Raw genomic sequence first — 22,826 nt, forward strand, 5'->3', positions numbered from 1 at the left:
TAACGACAAGGTCTATCAGTTAATACGAGAGCTTGTCTTGTTAACTGAATCATACCTGAAACATTACAAAGCGTTTCGTTAGTTAGGCGATCATTATTGTATCGTTTTAGACACGTGTTCGTTGAGTAATGCGTGAATGGAACTTGTAACGTGAGTCCGGTATTATTCAATAGCTGTATATACACGTATAATATTGTATAATATGATATGGGTAGTAACTCTTTTATTGATAAGCAGAGAACAACGTTTTCGACCTTTCTAGGTCATCTTTAGGTTACCAAAGAGAGTTTGCAAGTGACCATTGTCGGACACACGTCTTAGGGACGAGAGTATAAATGGATACGGGATTGTAGGGAGCATCACAGTTGGATGTTAGGTTACTAGTTAGTATAGGTATAAAGGTGTTCCTTTATATTGGTTTAATTTTGGTTTTAGTTGCTGTATAAGTAGGGCTTGTTTGATTTTACCTTTGTTTATATTTGTTTCCCTACTTAGTACCTAGATGTTTTCTATGGTTATGTTGTCTTTATATGATTTGCAGTGTTCAAAAACATGCGAAGGTGTTTTTTTTGTTTGTTTTTTTAATCTATTTTCCATTTTTTCCTTTTTGCTTCTCAAATATAGACGTCGTGGCAGTTGTTGCATTGTATTTAATAAATTACGTTGGTGTTATGTTCCTCAGTGTAGTTTTTATATAATATAGACTTTAGTTTTGTACCTGGTTTTTGAATACATTTTGTGTTTACTGGAATGTTCTTTTGCTATACGTTTTTTCCGAAGGTATAATCCAATATGCGTAATTTTTCTGTGGATTTCTGTTTTGAGTTGTGTGTCAGTTCTGGTGATCTTGAGGTTACGAAATGCTATTTGGTTAGTTTTTCCTGTTCACAGGTGAACTTAATGTTGGGGTGTATTGAGTTAATGTGACTAAAAAAAACTAAGTGTGTGTTCTGTAGATGTGAATCCAGCGATTGTATCATCAGCATACCTGTACCAGTTTAGTGGTGGATGTGAGGCTGAACTGATCGCTTGCGATTCAATGTGTTCATAAAAATGTTGGTTAAAACTGGTGACACGGGATTCCTCATACTTCATCCAATTATTTGCAGGTAGTTTTGGTGGTAGTAAATTCTATAAGGGTAGCTGATTGGTTGCTGGGGATGTGTATCAGTGGATTGGGCTCTTGCAGGCTTCAGTTATTGGGGCTTTGTGAAAAGGGTAATTACAACTGCTTCTTATCACAATACAGTGTTTTATTGTATTTGTGTTCTTAGAAAGACTGCTTTTGCTCTAACGTTTTATGTGTGTTTTTCTTCGATACTATTTTTATATTGGTATGAATGTCGAAAAAATTACACGTATAATTTTACATTATTTTCTCATAACATGTAGAAATACAAGACGTGTTTTCATTGAAGTAGACATTTTAGATTTTTGAAAGTGTTTATACGTCTCGACGCATCAGATCAATTTTATTAAATCACTTTTCATAAAAAATTTACAGACTTTTATTCATCGCGATGTTTCTGTGATAATACGTGGGTACTATTGATATCAGTTTTTGGTTAAACAACAAGTGGCCCGGAATGGCCAGGTGAGTTAAGGCGTTCGACTCGTAATCTGAGGGTCGCGGGTGCGAATCCCCGTCGCTCCAAACATGCTCGCCCTTTCAGCCGTGGGGGCGTTATAATGTTACAGTCATTCCCACTATTCGTCGGTAAAAGAGTAGCCCAAGAGTTGGCGGTGAGTGGTGATGACTAGCTGCCTTCCCTCTAGTCTTACACTGCTAAATTAGGGACGGCTAGCACAGATAGCTCTCGAGTAGCTTTGTGCGAAATTAAAAACAAACAAACAATAAACAAAAAGTACCCGCACACACTTGAACCAGCAGCTTTTAAGGAATGAATCACGTGGGTTATCCCATACACCAATCACACAAAAAAGGTGGTAGCAGTTTATGCGTGCTTTGTTTTTTTTTCAAATTTTAAAGGTTATGACCTTGACAGTTGTAGGCTTACATGCTAACATTTCTTTTATAAAAAAGCAACAACACCTTAAAGCATCAGTTTATTCCACCAAATGTTTATAAATACAGATATAGTTTTTATTCGTTTTTTGTTAAAGCATATAAGTGTGTGCGTGTTTTTTATAGCAAAGCCACACAGGGCTATCTTCTGAGTCCAAAAAATATAAATTGTTACAAATATTTTATAAAACATTCCGTTTGATGGTTTTTACCATTAAATAAGTCAAATTTAAAATGTGTGGTATCCATATATCCAGAAATTGACACATTTTCACCAGTAGACAAGAACAACAATTCACCAAAATATGAAGATTTTAAATGCTGATGTAATCATTAAATGTACAAAATTTTGTGACTTTAAAATTTATCATATAATTTCTTTCTTTCAAAATTTTAGTAATGAGTTCTAACGATATTTTGCTATAATAACTAATAGCATATTATTTGATATTATATTCAGTTATTAATTATGTTTGTCGTCTTCTTTAAACGTTTAGATCATTTATTTATGATCATAGTAAATGCACAAACATTTTTTTTTGAAACCCGAAGAATTGATTTCGTGTTCAATATATCTTAGGCCCGCCATGGCCAGGCAGTTAAGACACTCGACTCGTAATCTGAGGGTCGTGGGTTCGAACCCCCGTCACATCAAACATGCTCACCCATTCAGCCGTGGAGGCGTTATAATGTTACGGTCAATCCCACTATTCGTTGGTATCCCAAGAGTTGACGGTGGATGGTGATGACTAGCTGCCTTCCTCTAGTCTTACACTGCTAAATTAGTGACGGCCAGCACAGATAGCCTTGTGTAGCTTTGCACGAAATTCAAAACAAAACAAACCAAACCAATATATCTTTGGAGCCTTAAACGTGCTTTGAAGCTACTGGCAAATTCATTGAACTTTCTAGTGAGTTTCTGCAGAATTCCTATGACATGGACATTTAACAGGTTAAAATATTAACTGGAAGTATACAAAATGAATAAGGAAATTTGTTTATTTCTCTTACTTAAGCGCAAGGATGCCCATTGGTCTGTCTGCGTTGTGCAGGATCGAATCACGAATCTTAGTCATATAAAATAAAGAGAGAGAAGATTTCTCAACGTAAAAAGAAGTAAAAGGTTTGAGGTCTTGCAAAGCTTACAGCCACAACAGTAGATTATTATGTTAATTTTAAAACATGATGAAAGATACGTTAGCTTACAATAACAACCGAATTTTACAGTAGAATGGCAATAGTTTTTACTGTTTTGTTATTTCTATGCTCAAAGCAACCTGTTGTTTCCAAATCGACTATTAATTTTTATATTTGTGTGGTTTCGTTATATTAAAATTTTAGTATACGTTAAGTTTACAAATACCCTCATAATTTAGTTAAATATCATTCGTGAATAAATATGTAGATTGTGGTGGTAGCAGTTAGTGTTTCCTAGCCTTTTCAGTTATTTCTTGCTCAGCTTCTTTGGCAACAGCAATTTTCTATCATTAGAGGTTGACCTTTAGGATCTACCTTTTTAAAAGATTCTAAGCTCGAGTGAACATTCAGCACAATCTAAGCTTGTGCTACATATATATAAACTCTGGTTTTAAAAACCTTAAGTTCAAAGATGTTCCAGCTTATGTGTATTTCTGTTGTTGTTTTTTACATTATGTGTTGCATCAAAAGCGATGACGTAATACTCTTTTCATTCACTTGATTGCGAAAAAAAAGTATTTTATAAAATCACGTACAAACTTGTTTTTATGTAAAATAATAAATACATTTAGTCTTTCTGCTGCCAGATAATCAGTTTTACTTGTATGGCATTGGATAGTCCATTGAATATGTGTAAGATATAAAAACATAAGCATTTCTTATCATAATTTTGCTTCTGTGTCATCTTATGAATTCGAAAATGTTTTTGTTATTTGTGTAAAGTATTAAGAGCTGTGTGTTTAAGATAATTTGTTGCAATATGAAAAAAACATGTTAATATTTAAATGTCGTTTATAATGAATATTTTAGTATGGAAGTAGTGATAAATATTCAGATGCTTGACAGTAAAATGTTTATTTGAAAGATAATTAAAGAGTTGTTAGTATAAAAGATATGGAAATTGCTTTGAACGTTGATTGTCAGATATATGTTAAAGATATATAAAGATGCATATCCGAGAAAGCTACGAAACGCAGATGAATACCTCAATAGTTAAAGACATGGTGGATGAGTTCTAAAAGCTAGTACATAGATATTGAATGTTAACCAGGAAAGTGATCCGAAATAAAGAGTTCAGAATTTTGCGCCCAAATTCAATAAGATATTCAATATGGTAGTTTTAACAGTTCTAGAAAGTTAGTCAATATCGAGTATAGACACAGAAAATAGTCAGATGAAAGATACAGGATATAACGTATTATTTTGGTCTCCAGTATCATTAAGATATGTGTGTGTATGTGTTTTTTTATAGCAAAGCCACATGTGGCTATCTGATGAGCCCACCAAGGGAAATCGAACCCCTAATTTTAGCGTTGTAAATCCGTAAACCTATCGCTGTACTAACGGGTGTCATTAAGATATGACATTTAAAAAGCATCAAATAAAGTATTCAAATGATATTACGTGTACAGATGATAGCCATCAAGGAGATCTAAAATAAATCTCAAGATTTTGGCCAGTGTAGAAGTACTGAGAAGAATTTCCCATGAAAGAACATTAACCTGAATAAACCTTTATCAGAGAAAGGTCATGAAAATCAGGATTTAAAAGTTACTAAGAAAATTCATTTTGACCGTCATTCTTGAGTTTTAGGATAAATTTATTGTCGAATAAAAATAGATACATTCAATCAAGTGATAGATACTGAAATAATCCACTCATTTGAAAGAGGTAGTTCCAAATATAATTAAATATTTTTGTTTTTGTTTTTTTATCAGGCAATATGTTCTGTATGAAGATTTGTTCCACACCAGTTTGTTCATTGTTTTTCGAAGCCCATAATCACACAAGAGGCATCTCCTTTGCGCCCACCAGATTTTAGTTGGTTTTCACTCTAAGTTTATTTTTAAAATCTTGGATACTCTGATCTTCCAACTAGAAAAGACTTTTCCCGCATCAAAATTAACTCTTTATTGAAAGTCCACAGAGAACTGAATGTCAAGATATTAATAGCCCAAATAGAGTGTAGTTTTACTTACTTCTAGTCCTTTTCAGTCAACCAGTTAAGTTTTTCAAGATCAAAACGATATCTTTAGAGCATGTTTTCTAAAACAAAATAACCTTTGACTATGACAATCAGTTTAAAGTTAACCCTATTTCGTCATGTAGTTGTTTTTTCCAGCAGCAGAGCTCAAAATGCTCTTGATGATACAAGAGATATGTTATTTTGAACGTAACACGAAAAAATACCTAAAATGGAATATCATAGTACAATATACAATACGTTATAGAATATATTACCTATTGCTTTGTTTATGTTGTTTGATGATCCATTTCTCCCAAGTTATTTATTGTCACATTTATACTAGTAGCGCTTGACTCGCAATCTGTGGATTCGGATTCTTCTCATTGAACGTGCTCGCCCTTTCAGCTGTGGAGATATTATAATAATACGTAAAATCCCACTACTAGTGGATAAAAGAATAACCCAAGAGTTGGCGGTAGATGGTGTTTGCTAGCTACCTTTCATTTAGTCTATCACTACTAAATTGGAGGCTGTCAGAGTAGATATAACCCTGGAATAGCTTTTTGCGAAACTTAAAACAAACTAAACCACACGTTTATACAATTTATATCAAATTTTGGCATGGAATGGAAAAGAAACCTGAGAGACACTATGATAGTTGCATCTTTGGTAACGTCTGCATAATCCTTTCGAATTAAGGCACAAGGGAATATACATTCACTTGGAGACTTTAAGTTGTTGCTCAAGTTAAAGTGGTTCTGTTCACCTATTGTAGTCTTGTAAATTTTGTTTGTGACATTTTGTTGTTTTAGTTAGTGATCCTGTTTATTAATATTTGTTTCAAAATATCCTTTAAAATCTAAAATAATTCTAGATTTTCTATAGCCTTACATAATTATTTTATTCTCGTAGAACAAAAAAAAAACAACTGCTATAGTTGGCTAAATAGTTAGGATGCTTGACTCAAATCCCCGCCACACCAAACATGTTTGCCATAGGGGTGCTATTATGTGACAGTTATTTTCATAATTCGTTGATAAAAAGTAGCCTAAAAGTTGTCGGTATGTGGTGCTGACTAGCCGCCTTCCCTCTAAATTAGGGACGGCGAAAGCAGATAACCCTCGTGTAGCTTTAAGTTAAATTAAAAAACAAGCACTTTTTTAATCTGGTGAACTATAATAATAATTTACTATACCTATCATAGGATATTATTATTAGACGTACTATATCTTTCAACAATATTTATTTAGTCCTTTTATTTGAACATTTCAGGAATAATATGAGTATACGATTTTATTTCTATCACACTATACCGTTGTGCAATATCCATGGTCAACGACGTTTTACAAAGTTTATCAGGTTGGCTGATACACAGCAAACACAATAGTGTGGTTGTAATATTATTATATACTCATCTTCTTGAAATGTCTTAAAGGACTTGATTAAAAATTGCAGTTTAAAAAAAATATAGTAGACCTAATATTAATGTCTTATGAGAAGTGTAATTAATAAAAATCACTACATTTTAACTCCTTCATATAATTATTGCTATGGATAATTACCGTTGTATGAAGATTTATATATCCTTCAATACGTTATCTTTATTATATATGATTTGAGTGTATTGTCAGTAAAAAGTTGTCTATTTGTAACCGTATATTAATAACAGTTATATAAAATGGTGTAGGTTTCTGTCTGATTGGGGCCCGGCATGGCCAAGTGTGTTAAGGCGTTCGACTCGTAATCCGAGGGTCGCGGGTTCGAATCCTGGTCGCACCAAACATGCTCGCCCTCCCAGCCGTGGGGGCGTTATAATGTGATGGTCAATCACACTATTCGTTAGTAAAAGAGTAGCCCAAGAGTTGGCGGTGGGTGGTGATGACTAGCTGCTTTCCCTGTAGTCTTACATTACTAAATTAGGACGGCTAGCACAGATAGCCCTCGATTAGCTTTGTGCGAAATTCAAAACAAACAAACAATTCTGTCTGATTAGGAAAATTTACTGGGAATATCAGATTTTAGTGTTGTAGTGTTGTCTGTACGTAGTTAGGTCTAACTGTACGTTACTAATTGTTTATATGTGTTCCTTTGTGCGACAGCGGTAAATCTTTGGGTTTACAGTGCTATAATTACGTGTTCGTTTCCTCTCGGTGGACATAGTCGATAATCGGATTTGACGTTGCTGTAACAACACACTCACACATATAATATGATGTTTAATTTTTCTAACTGCTGTACTATTGCTGGGGCTTATCAGGTTTTAGTACCAATGCTGATTAGTAGGTGGGTCTAGTTTTGTAGGTGTGCTTTATTAATGATTTTTGTAATATGAGTTGGTTTGAATGTACTTATTTTTTTGTAAGTGCCTAGAATACAAGGAACTGTGTAACATTTTGGTACATTGTTTATACTTCTCCTGTCTGGTTTATTTTCTCAAATTGGTGGCATGCTTCTGCATATTTTGTCTCGCATTAGTATATTAACTGTAGAGTTATTATTTTTTATATTTCTTATTAAGAATCCAGGTTAGGACTCCAATCAACGTACATGCTTTTAAACTGTTTTTTGTTTTTATAATCTGACAATAATGAAGACCCTGCTTGTCTCAAAAGCATATTAGATTTAGGTAGTTGGGTAAATATTTGAAGTAAGATAGACATACATCAACCATGTTAGTGTGTAAAGCTGAATAAATTAACTGAAGTAAAATAACTTTGAGGCATAGAAGTAAACTGATTATTTATTGTGTAAGTAGAGAATCGTGTGTAAAATAAGTTAACGTACTTTATCTGTTTTATTCTTTGCCTACGAAGCCTTTCACCAACAGCAGGATTAGCATACGACAAGTGTACGGCTTGAACTGGATTAAGTTTATTTGTTTTTTTGTTTAGAATTAAGCACAAAGCTAAACAATGGGCTATCTGCGTTCTGCCCACAACGGGTATCGAAACCCGGTTTTTAGTGTGTAAGTCCGCAGACATACCACTGTGCCACTGGGGGGCGATTAAGTTTGTAAAATGTAATATTTTATAAATATATTTACGTCATAAAACTTCAGAAATAGGGTAAAGATTTTCAACGTTATATTATTTATTTATTTTAACGATTTTTCATAGATATTACTTTTCTGGAATTAACCTCATTATCCACAACTGCATTACTAATTATAATTATTAACAATAACTTCTGAGTGAAATTCAAGAAGAATTAACGGGTGATGCTGAAATGACTGAAGTAAAATAAGCCATTCCTCGTGAACTTTAATGTTTACAGATGTAGAATTTGGTTAACAAGTTATTTATCTGTTCTTTAAGTTATCACATTTTAGTAGTATGGAAGCCATTCCTCGTGAACTTTAATGTTTACAGATGTAGAATTTGGTTAACAAGTTATTTATCTGTTCTTTAAGTTATCACATTTTAGTAGTATGGAAGCCATTCCTCGTGAACTTTAATGTTTACAGATGTAGAATTTGGTTAACAAGTTATTTATTTGTTCTTTAAGTTATCACATTTTAGTAGTATGGAAGCCATTTCTCGTGAACTTTAATGTTTACAGATGTAGAATTTGGTTAACAAGTTATTTATTTGTTCTTTAAGTTATCACATTTTAGTAGTATGGAAGCCATTCCTCGTGAACTTTAATGTTTACAGATGTAGAATTTGGTTAACAAATTATTTATTTGTTCTTTAAGTTATCACATTTTAGTAGTATGGAAGCCATTCCTCGTGAACTTTAATGTTTACAGATGTAGAATTTGGTTAACAAGTTATTTATCTGTTCTTTAAGTTATCACATTTTAGTAGTATGGAAGCCATTCCTCGTGAACTTTAATGTTTACAGATGTAGAATTTGGTTAACAAGTTATTTATCTGTTCTTTAAGTTATCACATTTTAGTAGTATGGAAGCCATTCCTCGTGAACTTTAATGTTTACAGATGTAGAATTTGGTTAACAAGTTATTTATTTGTTCTTTAAGTTATCACATTTTAGTAGTATGGAAGCCATTCCTCGTGAACTTTAATGTTTACAGATGTAGAATTTGGTTAACAAGTTATTTGTTTGTTCTTTAAGTTATCACATTTTAGTAGTATGGAAGCCATTCCTCGTGAACTTTAATGTTTACAGATGTAGAATTTGGTTAACAAGTTATTTATCTGTTCTTTAAGTTATCACATTTTAGTAGTATGGAAGCCATTCCTCGTGAACTTTAATGTTTACAGATGTAGAATTTGGTTAACAAGTTATTTATTTGTTCTTTAAGTTATCACATTTTAGTAGTATGGAAGCCATTCCTCGTGAACTTTAATGTTTACAGATGTAGAATTTGGTTAACAAGTTATTTATTTGTTCTTTAAGTTATCACATTTTAGTAGTATGGAAGCCATTCCTCGTGAACTTTAATGTTTACAGATGTAGAATTTGGTTAACAAGTTATTTATCTGTTCTTTAAGTTATCACATTTTAGTAGTATGGAAGCCATTCACATTTCTGTTGGTGTTTAATATTCGTCTTTTTGAGTAAAGCATAATTCTTGAAAATGATGATATAATAAAATTTAAATGAAACAAACGATAACAAGCTTACAGTCAATTTTAATATTATTTACATATTTTTATGTGCAACTAAACAATTCATATGTGTATTATGTGTCATTTTTAATAGTATATTAGGGGTTCGTATTTCATCGTACTAGTCGATATAATAGGTATCTAGATACAAAAGGTTTACAAACGGTTTGTTACAAAGTTTGCCTGTCTATTTACTGTCTATATTACTAACATTGCCTTATTTAGGTACTTTACTTAACTTTTATCAAAATGTCGGTTTCATCAACTAAATGGCAGCTATAAAAAAAAAGGTTAATATCTGTCTATCTATATCATTATTATTAATTCGTTGTTACATTCCGTGTTACATTTTTGTTAAAAGAAATACAGCCAACATGTAGCACTCAATACTCAGACAACATGTAGTAATCAATACTCAGACAACATGTAGTACTCAATACTAAGACAACATGTAGCACTCAATACTCAGACAACATGTGGCACTCAATACTCAGACAACATGTGGCACTCAATACTCAGACAACAAAAATACTTCATTGGAAAATTTGATTTTTTTCTGTACAAAAGACTTCTAATGCTTACTGAAAGCTTGCCAGATTTCGTGAACATACATTTATCGTATCGATACGATAGTATCGCCACACTTTTAGTATATATGATACAATCAGGAATATTTTAAGAACGTGCAGCTTACTCATAACTGTTTTCTTGTTACACTTATTACGTAAAATAAATCCAATCAATCAACATATATATGTTTATCGCAGAAGAACGACTAGCACTTGACCTTTTTAAGTGATTGTTTCCAAACCAACAAGCATGGCCAAGTGTGTTAAGGCGTTCGACTCGTAAACCGAGGGTTGCGGGTTCGAATCCCGGTCGCACCAAACATGTTCGCCCTTTAAGCCGTGGGGGCGTTATAATGTGACGGTCAAACCCACTGTTCGTTGGTAAAAGAGTAGCCCAAGAGTTGACGGTGGGTGGTGATGACTAGCTGCCTTCTCTCTAGTCTTACACTGTTAAATTAGGGACGGCTAGCGCAGATAACCCTGGAGTAGCTTTGCGCGAAATTCAAAGACAAACAAACCAAACCAACAAAGATGCACCTTTCACCACACACACACACACACACACAAAGTGCCAATAAACCGATATTTTATGAATGATTCAAGTGTCATGTTCTCACATTAGTGAAGAGAATATTTTTTCTTAGGACTGTCAGTCTTTATTATCTTTTTCACGATGACTGATTTAATCGTCGTGGTTTTTAGTTTTCTCTGGGCTCGATAAATACGAGATATAAACTTAATAACATTTACTACATTTAATAAAATTAAAGTTTAAAATGATGTGTAACTGAACAAACATATGCTTTACACTTAGAAGTGAATAGTTTTTTTATTATTAAAATTATTCTATTCAAAGACTGCACCTTAGGCGCAAAATGCTTTCGTGAATAAAATTCTACAAAGTGTTTTAATGAAACATGTATTAATAACATTATGTTGTTGTCATCGTCTATGTAAAGTTGTCCCACGGTGGCAAAGCGGTATGTCTGCGAACTGGGAAGAACACAGATATCCAATTGTGTTAGCTTCGTGCTTAACTACAGAAACAAGAAACAAAGAAATATATACAGAGTTTAGAAACTACACAATTATTGTTAAACTTCTGTAACATGTTTAAGGTATGAAAACAGTGCGTCGAAACAGAAGATAAGTTAGATGAGTTGCTGGCCTTTGAATGGGAGTGTTGTTGGCTTTTACTTCTATGAACAGTGTAACTGTATTATTCCGTCAGCCTTACCCAGCAAGTTTACGTTGAGATGCTTGCAAACATTTGATCTGAGTGGAAGGAATTGCATTCTTTACCGGCGCTAAGTATAGCTTTGGCTAGAATGCTGTTCGCTATGGTGGGTTTCGAGAAAGTATTCGAAGTAAATGAATTTTCGGAGGCAAAACTGGTACTATTACTATTACTTATTTCTGCATCATGTTAGTTTTAATGTGTTTTTTTCCTTTTTGATTTCTCAAATTGGAACAATTATGATAACGCAAATCCTTTAACGGGAGGAAAATCCCATGAATTTGTTTCTTTTAATATTTTAGGAAAGGTGAATATTCTGCCACACTTTGCTGGTATATTTTTTCCAATGTGCTTGTCAAGTCCTCAGCTTTGTTATTTGTTGCTAAATCTCTAATAACTTATCATAATAAAGGGATTGTTACTAGCTTTAATGTTCAACTTATTCAGATTTCTAAATTATGAAACTCTGAATCTGTGATTATTGATAGATTCATGAGCATATTGATCGTTAAAATGTGTAAGAAATACAACATATAAGTCCCTACCCATCTTTCTCTACATTTGCCAGTTGTTGTATCCAGGGTGTCACCGGTATTCTTGCGCTCATGTACCCACGTGCTTGTCACAATACGCGTTTCAAGTGTAAATGGGCTTACATCGGCCATATTTCTCTGAAAAAAAAAGAAACAAATTTATAATACATGCGTAATTGAATATAACATAATAACATATGGATGGGTAGGGACTTAAGGGCCACCCTGTAATTGAGTTAACGATGTTAGATTGTTTGTTTTGAATTTCACACAAAGCTACTCGAGGGCTATCTGTGCGAGCCGTCCCTACTTTAGCAGTGTAAGACTAGAGGGAAGGCAGCTAGTCATCACCACTCACCGCCGACTCTTGGGCTACTCTTTTACCAACGAATAGTGGGATTGACCGTCACATTATAACGCCCCCACGGCTGAAAGAGCGAGCATGTTTGTTGCGACCGGGATTCGAACCCGCGATTCTCGGATTACGAGTCGAACGCCTTAACACGCTTGGCCATGCCGAGCCCAACGATGTTAGATGACGTTAAGCATAATTTAGTATCTTTATTATATGTTATCGAATTCTTGGTGTTACACTGACTACTTTGTACAGCTGATTGACAGTATGCCACTATTAGCTTTTGGACTCTCGTAAGACATTTTTCAAAAATTATTGTAAACTTAACCAACATCAGATACTTCACACATGCTACTGTACTACATCATTATTTTTGGGGTTGGGAGTGAGCAGGAAGTAGAAATACTTCTTTGACGTTTTTTAACGTTAGAATACTAAAAATTAAGACTACTATTGTAAAAATTAAGACAATACTATTGTAAAACGGTTAATTCTGTTACTAAAGAAGCATTAAATGAATTACGATTTTAACCACTTTTATATTTTGTTTATATTCGTACTTTCTAGATATGTTCATTTTGTGAGTGTATTGTAGAGTTATAAAAAGACATCCATTCTATTCTCACTATTAAATAATCGCTTATTTTTAGTAACCCTGAATTACTTAGTTTGCAAGTTTTTAATTAATTATTTTTGCATTATATTTTTGATATGCTTTATTAAGAATTGTTGATAGATTTAAGAAACGTTAACTTATTGAAAAGTATGTTACCATTTACAGAAGTATATAGTATAGACTATAGAGCGTTTGTTATGTTTTTGTACGAGAGAGCAAGATCTGCGGGTTGAAAATTTGTATATCTGTAATAGGAAATTATTTGGTTGCGAATGGTTCTTGTACTATATCAGCGTGATTCCCATAAGAAATATCTTATAAATGGGTAAAGATTCTAGTTTAAATCTTTGTTGCCCATTTAATAGAAACATTTTTAAGATAGATAATTCTGTGTCTTTCTTTTAAAAGATATTCTGAACCATAGTTGATTGATTTGTTCGTCAAGTTTGGCCGTTTGACATAAAGTAGGCCCGGCATGGCCAAGTGTGTTAAGGCGTGCGAATCGTAATCTGAGGGTCGCAGGTTCGAATCCCGGTCGCAACAAACATGCTCGCCCTTTCAGCCGTGGGGACGTTATAATGTGACGATCAATCCCACTATTCGTTGGTAAAAAGAGTAGCCCAAGAGTTGGCGGTGGGTGGTGATGACTAGCTGCCTTCCCTCTGGTCTTACACTGCTAAATTAGGGACGGCTAGCACAGATAGCCCTCGAGTAGCTTTGTGCAAAATTCAAAACAAATAAACAAACAAACAATTGACATAAAGTATTTTCCCGATTCACAGTTTACATCAATTTGGGCGCAAACATAAGTGTTTACGACTAACAACCGTTTACTTAACGCATTATACATTATAGTTTCTATCCAAGTTTTGTCTGCCTTTTATGTGCAACACTGATTAGCTGTTTGGCCTAGTTTGATAAACATTTAGTCGTCAAAGAGATATATATTACTTTCTTTCTGTTAGTCGTTTAATTAAATTCAACACTCTTAACTTTAAATACTCACAGACAAACACATAGCCACACACACACAAACACATGTATGTTGCACGCACACAGACATTTATATAGCCACACGCACATATGTTAGATCACTGGTGAATATCAAAACTGTTACGACTTAAATAACAAAGTTCTCTAAACCATCCTATCATTCGTTAAAACCCTGTGACACAGTAACCACTACTTCGTGGAAAATATTGCGTTTCACGTGATAACTGAGCTCCCATTGTACCTTTCTGTAAGCCTCTGAATAACTCGGGAGACATCTCTCATATACGTGTATTAGTGTAAACTTGTATATTTATATATATAAACTTACAATCGTTTTGTCTCTACAACTACTTTTGTTCTTCATTATGTTTAAAAACTGTGCAACGTTTTTCAGCGTTTCAGTCGGTATTAAACACATCTTTTTTTTTTTATAGTTTCATAAGTTACGCCTTGTGTTACTGGGACAACACAAGTTGCTTCACTACCATCCAAATAGTGCACCTCCAGAGGTATTACTTCTTTTTAAAGCCCATCCTGATTGCTTACACCCCTCATATTTAACAATGCGTGCATATTCTCAATCTGTGTCTATTCGTTAAGTATAATTATACGTCGCACATGCTTCATCATTTTGAGTACACGGGTAATTAAACGTAGTTCAGGATTTTAATCATGTTTCTTTCCTGAACTTGATTTGAGAACTTTAAAAGCGAGATAAAACATCAGACATTGCTAACCATTCTGATATTGCCATTAGGCACGATTTTTAAAATATGGTAATATGCAAGTTAATTCCTTAATAATTTATTTTATAGTAAACAGTGTAACAGTTCTGTGGTTTTTATCTCAGCCCTAACTAGCTTTTAGAGTATGATTTGTTAAGGATATAACATTTAATAGTACGTAGGTATTTTATAGTGTTAATCGTATCAGCGTTATAACCTCCATATTAACTTTGGTTACCTTAGTTACAGAAAACAAAGGAACAATTAATACAAACTGTAGTTAAATACTTGCTTATAAAAGGTCGAACTCCCATATCAGTTTGCCCTTGTATAGGATTATTAGTAAACCATAGTAGGGGATGTAATAGATTGGACTTCGTGTTTTGTTTTCGCCAAAATGTAGTTTTAAGGAAAAATCACAATTCTGACCAGGTTTATTCATGTACAAGTTGTATTCAACACGTATTAGTTTTGGCAAGTTTGTGATACTCTTAACTAAATGGAAAAATTTGAAGTATACAGTGTGACAGCAATGTCAAATAACAGAAACAAGAGTATTGTGCAAACAACATATAACAGAATTCAGGTAACAATTAAAAACTTGAAACAAAAACAACTCAAAGAAAAATTCAATTAATATGATAAAGGATGTAAAAAAAGGAAGTGCTCTGATATTTTATTAAGGTGGTCAATAATACTAAATTATTAAAGAATAAATATATATGGTATTGATGTCCAGTTTTTGCCTTGAAAGTGCGTTTTCCCGATCAGTTATAGTCTATTACATTTTCCTTATCAGATTCTTTATCGTTTCATCATACACAAGTGAATTGAATAATTGTAGTTATAGTTATAGTCTATTACATTTTCCTTATCAGATTCTTTATCGTTTCATCATACACAAGTGAATTGAATAATTGTAGTTATAGTTATAGTCTATTACATTTTCCTTATCAGATTCTTTATCGTTTCATCATACACAAGTGAATTGAATAATTGTTTCTTTCCTTATCAAATTCTTTATCATTTCATCATACACAAGTGAATTGAATAATTGTTTCTTTCCTTATCAGATTCTTTATCGTTTCATCATACACAAGTGAATTGAATAATTGTATTACTCTTCTTTCCTTATCAGATTCTTTATTGTTTCACATCATACACAAGTGAACTGAATAATTGTATTGCTCTTCTTTCCTTATCAGATTATTTATTGTTTCACATTATACACAAGTGAATTAAATAATTGTATTGCTCTTCTTTCCTTATCAGATTCTTTATCGTTTCATCATACACAAGTGAATTGAATAATTGTATTGCTCTTCTTTCCTTATCAGATTATTTATTGTTTCACATCACACACAAGTGAATTGAATAATTGTATTGCTCTTCTTTCCTAATCAGATTATTTATTGTTTCACATCATACACAAGTGAATTGAATAATGTATTGCTCTTCTTTCCTAATCAGATTATTTATTGTTTCACATCATACACAAGTGAATTGAATAATTGTATTGCTCTTCTTTCCTTATCAGATTATTTATTGATTCACATCATACACAAGTGAATTGAATAATGTATTGCTCTTCTTTCCTAATCAGATTATTTATTGTTTCACATCATACACAAGTGAATTGAATAATTGTATTGCTCTTCTTTCCTTATCAGATTATTTATTGTTTCACATCATACACAAGTGAATTGAATAATGTATTGCTCTTCTTTCCTAATCAGATTATTTATTGTTTCACATCATACACAAGTGAATTGAATAATGTATTGCTCTTCTTTCCTAATCAGATTATTTATTGTTTCACATCATACACAAGTGAATTGAATAATTGTATTGCTCTTCTTTCCGTCACACAAAATATTATTTTTGTTTTCTGAGGTATTACTTTCATATCTGTTGATAATGTTGCATTTTGCACATATCACAAGTTTATAATATTTTCCATTGTATTGTAGCTATTTGTTGGTAACTTTAATTTATACTGGTGTTCTAATGAATGCTAAAATTTATGAGCTTCCACAGGGCCAGGTGGTTAGAGAGCTGTATTCGCAATATGAAGGTCAGGGGTTCGAATCCCTGTTTCACTAAACATGCTTGCCCTTTCAGCCGTAAGGACGTTATAATGTGGGTGACGCTCAATTTTACTGTTCGTTGGTAAAAGAGTAAATTAGGAATGGCTAAATATCCCTAGCGTGGAAATATTTGATAAGTTTCTTCGTTGAATTAAAAAAAGAAAAAAATTGAGTTTCCTTTACTATCCACATTCTATAATTTAATGATAATCAAACATCATAATAAATAACAAACACGATTAAACCACACATTGATAAGAATTAAATTTTGTAGATACAATAAGTTGCACTTGTTTATTAAAACAACTATAATCCTTTTCAGTAGTATTCTGCAAGATTTTGATATTCTGATCATTAGAGGAGGTCCCAGCATGGCCAAGCGTGTTAAGGCGTTCGACTCGTAATCCGAGGGCCGCGGGTTCGAATCCCAGTTGCACCAAACATGTTCGCCCTCCCAGCCGTGGGGGCGTTATAATGTTACGGTCAATCTCACTATTCGTTCGTAAAAGCGTAGCTCAAGAGTTGGCGGTGGGTGGTGATGACTATCTGCCTTTCCTCTAGTCTTACACTGCTAAATTAGGGACGGTTATCGCAGATATCCCTCGTGTAGCTTTGCGCGAACTTTAAAACAAAAAGAGCAACCATTAGAGGAAAATTAAGAGAAATAAAAGATGCAGTTGGAAGTTTTTTAAAAAAAAAAGTCGAAGTTTGGCATTTTTACTATTAAAATAGTTATTTAGAATCAAGATACACCATGCTCAAACTTTTAAAATATGAATGTCCTTAAGTTGGGGTTTTATTATATTACACTATGTAACACAAATTTAGTTCCTGGATAGTATATGTTATTTCTTAATTGCTTGTGTTGTAAAAGTACAGAAAATGGCCATTATTCCCTTCAACTTTTGCTTTTGTGACCTGGATAATGAAATTTAGAAATTAACTTATTTTCTTCTGTATAAAAACGGCCAAATTTGCACATTTTCATTCACATAAGGTCTGAATAAAACAACACATGAATCAATATTTGCATGTATTTATACTAAAGTTATACATAAATGTTTAGAAGTGAGTAATTTTTCGAGATTTGCGACTGTAATGTAAATAACTTTCACGTATCAGCCCCAAATATAGTCTCACATCATGTTTTCTTTATACGCTCCTTGGTAGCGGCGTTCAAAGCCCAGTATATTTTGGAGGAAGCGATCGCTTTGCTCCTCTGAGTATGGTCCCATGTTCTCCTTGAATTTATCAAGATGAGCGTCAAGGATATGGAATTTTAGGGACATCCTGCAACCCGTTTAGCCATAGTTCTTCACCAGAGCCTCAACCAGTTCTACATAATTTTCGACTTTGTGATTGCCCAAGAAGCCCCGAACGACTGTAACAAAGCTGCCCCGAGCTTTTTCTTCCTTCCTACTGAGCTTCTTGGGGAATTCTGTGCACTTCAGGATCTTCTTTATATGTGGTCCAACGAAGACACCAGCTTTGATCTTTGCCTCAGACAGCTTATGGAAGAAGTCTCGAAGGTACTTGAAGGCTGCACACTCCTTATCAAGAGGTCCGGATCATGATAGCAAATACATTCTTGCCAACCCCACGTTTGAAAGGGTCCACCATGCAGAAGTAGCAATTTCTTGAGTGGTCAGTGGGTTCACGCCAGATTCTTGGAATAGTGAATTTCATGGCCCCCCCATACCATCCTGCAAAAGAGCAAAATAAAATTGTTATTATGAAAAATAAATTTATTTCATACACAACTAATGTGTAAGAGGTTCATACAAAATATTTTATAAGTGATATTTTTTCTATACTATTAGAAATTTAAAAGTAAAAGATATTCAAATTTTAAAAAGTTTAAAATTTGTATAACATAAAATCTACTATTCAAGCAAGCAAAAATTGTCCGTCTTACCTTCTTGAGTTTTTTTGCAGTGCTTGCAGATAAAATGAGGTTCCCAGGGTTTGTCTTGATCCCGACAGGCATACCGAAATATGCCTTGTAGGCTTCACACATTTTAGTAGATGCTGTCACAGAGTACTTTTTTGCTCTTGTCTTGATAAATTGGCCACACATAGCAGAATGCGTCTGGAGAATGCTTGCAACTTCTTGATGCCATCTCTGATAAAATCAGATAGGTCTACGTGTTCACTTAGGCAGCTAGAACTAAACTGAAGTGGTGAGTGGTGAGCCCCTGTATATATATATTACTATGGAAAGTTCTAGAAAATTCTAAAAGGCTCTTGAAAATTTTCGTAAGTTCTACAACATTCTAGAAAGTTCTTGAAAATTCTCTATCAGCTGTTCAGTACTGAATCTACCTGGAATGTTCTGAAAAATAGGTAAATTTGAAAATTTCATTAACTAGGTCACAAAAGCAAAGTTTGAAGAGAAAAATAGGTCTTTTTCATTTAATTTAGGCATAATCAATTGGGAAATAACACTTTCTGCTCAGGAACAAGAAAAAGTAAAAATTTTGTTACATAGTGTTATTTATTTTTCATTTTGATTTATGCTTGTTTGCAGTTAAGCACACCACGGGTATTAAAACCTGGTTTTTGGTGCTAACAAGCCTTCGGTTTTACCACTGTGCCAATATATAATACCGCCACGAGATACCTGGTTGCAACGTTAGTTACCACAGTTGCGTTCAGAACTTTAAATAATTGTCTCCCTTTGATCAAAGTCCATAGATACGAGTTCGATTACTTTAGAAAAGAAAAATTGTTCTCCTTATCTCTGTTAAATTATGGAACTCACTTTAAAACATCTCTTATTACGGCTATACTAACAATCATGCATTCTAACTTCACTAAACGTTTTTGTGGGTTACCATAGTTGTATCCAGAGCTTCAAATAACTCTCTTTTTTTTATCATCAAAAGTTCACACAAGCTGGTTCAGTTACTTTATAACCTAATTAACACGACAAATTATTTTTCCTATCTTTGTTGCTGTGAAACACACTGTAGAAATCACCCATTAAGGCTTAACCACTCACACCCCGACTAAGTTTACACTTTTTTCACTACGTTTTTTTTTCTGTTTTAACTTTTCTTAACTTCTATTGACCTACCTAACAGGTCTCACACTTTCTACAAACCAAGAAACAATACATACATTTTTAAAAAACATCGAGATTTTGAGAAAGAGAACGTGCTTTCTTCAATCTGTTTCTTCTGGCAGTAGCATCTAAGATGACAGTCACTCCTTTCTTTTTTCTTACCAGCACTGTCTTTGTGGGTAGCTACAGCTGCTCTATGTTGAGATTTCTGCTGTTGCTTTTTGGTAATGACCTTGCACTCCTTCAGTGCGCTCTATTTTACAACAAATATAGCACAAATTCTCCCATTTGTTTGTTAACCTCCTGTCACCTTTGATAGGCTTCTGCTCCTGATCAGCCATCAGTGGTTTTGAATTTAACTGGTTATTCTTGGACTTGCCAGTTATACTTCCTACATGGACTTCCATATACTGTTCTGCCAGCTTGATAATCTTGTTGATGTCTTTGGTGCTCTCTCCTTTAGGAACAGTGACATGTGTTCATGAAATGTTCTTGTTTTAGTAGGTCTGCCAGTTTTGAAAATAGTTTTGTTTTTTTTTCAGTCCACCTTGTGAAGTATCGCCGTAGACGTGCTACAAACTAAAATACAATTTCTCCAGTGTCAGGTTTGATTTCTCTGAACTTCCAATGAAAATCTTCTTCCATAAGTTCAGGAAGGCCAATGTTAATTTGTCATAGACCAGGGCATCGTTTTATGTCATGTTTGCATATACTTGTAGGCATTTTTTGTGTGAAGTGAGCCGACACAGATTGCCCACTCATCCTTTTCCCAGTCCATGTCTCCAGACAAGCAGCCATTAACAAGTGTTAACAAATTTTGTGTAGCAGTGTTTAAATTTCTAAGTCTAACATCTAGTGTTCACAAACCTGGCTTATTTTTTAAATTTGTTTGTTACTGTGTTTTTATTATGGTTTATAAAACCATAATATTTATGTATTTTCACGCAGTATCCGCTGGGTGTTATTTTCCCGTTGAAGTTCAAGGGACTTACCTCATCCAAACCCAAGCTTCTGCTGCCTATGGTGGAAGTACTGTTACGTATTCCGAGATAACAATCGAATTTGACGCTATTCCTCCTTGGGGTCGCTGCCATCGAAAGAGAGGAAACAAAATCATTGTAAAAGACAGGTGGCACAATTTTATTTATTTTCGTACAATTATAACAAATGAAACAACGCGCGTAGGGTTCCAACTTGCATTGTGATACGTAATATTTTTCGTTTAAGAGAATTGACAAAATTGCATAACTATAATTATGCGAGTATCTCATTTTCAATGAAATTTCATTAAATTACGATATACTACTATACTTTGGAATCTTCACTTCATACAAAAAAACTGATCAAAATAGTTTTAAACACTGTTTAAGAATAGCAATTGTATGTTCTAGATTGCTTGTTATTAATCTATTGTCTCAGTTGAGTAGTTTCAAAACATAATAACTTATGTTTCCATAGCACTGGGGCCGAAGACTGCCTGAGGTGCTTTCGTCTTATGCAGAAGACACTGAATGTGATCCAGATTCACACAGAAGGTCAGTATATTTCAAAGAAGGTAAGCCACAGCCTTCGTCCGTTTCACATTCATGTTTTTATCTTCTTAATGGCATCAAGTCACGCACAACTCCATTGCAATGGATTTTTTGTCAAAAGCTTCTTTTTAATGGCCCGGCATGGCCAAGTGTGTTAAGGCGTGCGACTCGTAATCTGAGGGTCGCGGGTTCGCATCCCCGTCGCGCCAAACATGCTCGCCCTTTCAGCCGTGGGGGCGTTATAATGTGACGATCAATCCCACTATTCGTTGGTAAAAAGAGTAGCCCAAGAGTTGGCGGTGGGTGGTGATGACTAGCTGCCTTCCCTCTAGTCTTACACTGCTAAATTAGGGACGGCTAGCACAGATAGCCCTCGAGTAGCTTTGTGCAAAATTCAAAAACAAACAAACAAACAAACAAACAATTCTTTTTAATAGCCACATACTTTGCACTATCTGGACTGAAATATGGTTTCGAAACCTGCTGTTGTGAGCATATGTTTTTACTTTCATAGAAATTTCTTTTCTTCGAAATATTGCCTTTTATTTAACAATGTGGATGTACAGAAATTTTCGAGTGGATTTACAAATCCTTTCTTATGCATGTGAATATTCGAAGATGGAAGTTCATAAAGCAGATCTACACACATATAAAACAGGATTCTATGGATCTATCCATATTAGACAACATTCTATCGATCCACAAGTACTGGACAGTATTATGTAGGTTCAAACGTATGAGACAGAATTATGCAGGTTTACATATATATAAGACAGAATCATGTAGATCCACCTGTATGAGATAGAAATATGTAGATACACACGTTTAACGATATACATCAACCTTGTTACATGTAAATTACACACCTATTCACGCTATATTACAAGTGAACTTTCTTGGTCTTGCTTTTTTGAAACGAAATGTGAAACAATTACCTAACGGCCGCAAAACCTGAATATGACAAGTACAGATAATTTACAAATAATTAGGTACCGTCGAAAACTAGGACAAACAACTTTTGAACAAATGTGAATTTCTCGCTTCATGTGTGTGTGTGTTTTTCTTATAGCAAAGCCACATCGGGCTATCTGCTCAGCTCACCGAGGGGAATCGATCCCCTGATTTTAGCGTTGTAAATCCGGAGACATACCGCTGTACTAGCGGGCGGCTTCTCGCTTCATTAAATAACAAATAGAAAAACACCTCTCTTAGCAGTGGCCATTCTTATATTTAGTTGTTAATATAATGTTTAGTTTCCAATTTCCTTAGAGTATTTGGAGATGACAGAGCAAAGAGACAAATAGATATACTTACCCTAACAACGACATTGGCATTAGAATGGTTTAGATTTTGTT

At 34.0% G+C, this 22,826-nt stretch overlaps 1 protein-coding gene across 8 annotated transcripts in view; it reads left to right on the forward strand.

Annotated features, from left to right (window-relative positions):
- The window catches only part of LOC143240770 (uncharacterized), an 85,402-nt gene that overhangs the window by 28,603 nt on the left and 33,973 nt on the right, over positions 1-22,826 (forward strand). For 5 of the 8 annotated variants that reach the window (XM_076483801.1, XM_076483782.1, XM_076483793.1 and 2 more), the window contains 2 exons: positions 20,888-21,068; positions 21,398-21,474. The exons of 2 other annotated variants lie outside the window; for them this stretch is intronic. In XM_076483801.1, coding sequence (XP_076339916.1) covers positions 20,888-21,068; positions 21,398-21,474 — 258 coding nt within the window. Of the gene's footprint in view, positions 1-11,647; positions 11,724-20,887; positions 21,069-21,397; positions 21,475-22,826 lie in introns of those variants that run through there. One more of the 8 variants, XM_076483820.1, reaches the window with a different exon arrangement.

Source organism: Tachypleus tridentatus, chromosome 2 (assembly GCF_004210375.1).
Source record: "Tachypleus tridentatus isolate NWPU-2018 chromosome 2, ASM421037v1, whole genome shotgun sequence".
Classification (NCBI taxonomy): Eukaryota; Metazoa; Arthropoda; class Merostomata; order Xiphosura; family Limulidae; genus Tachypleus; species Tachypleus tridentatus.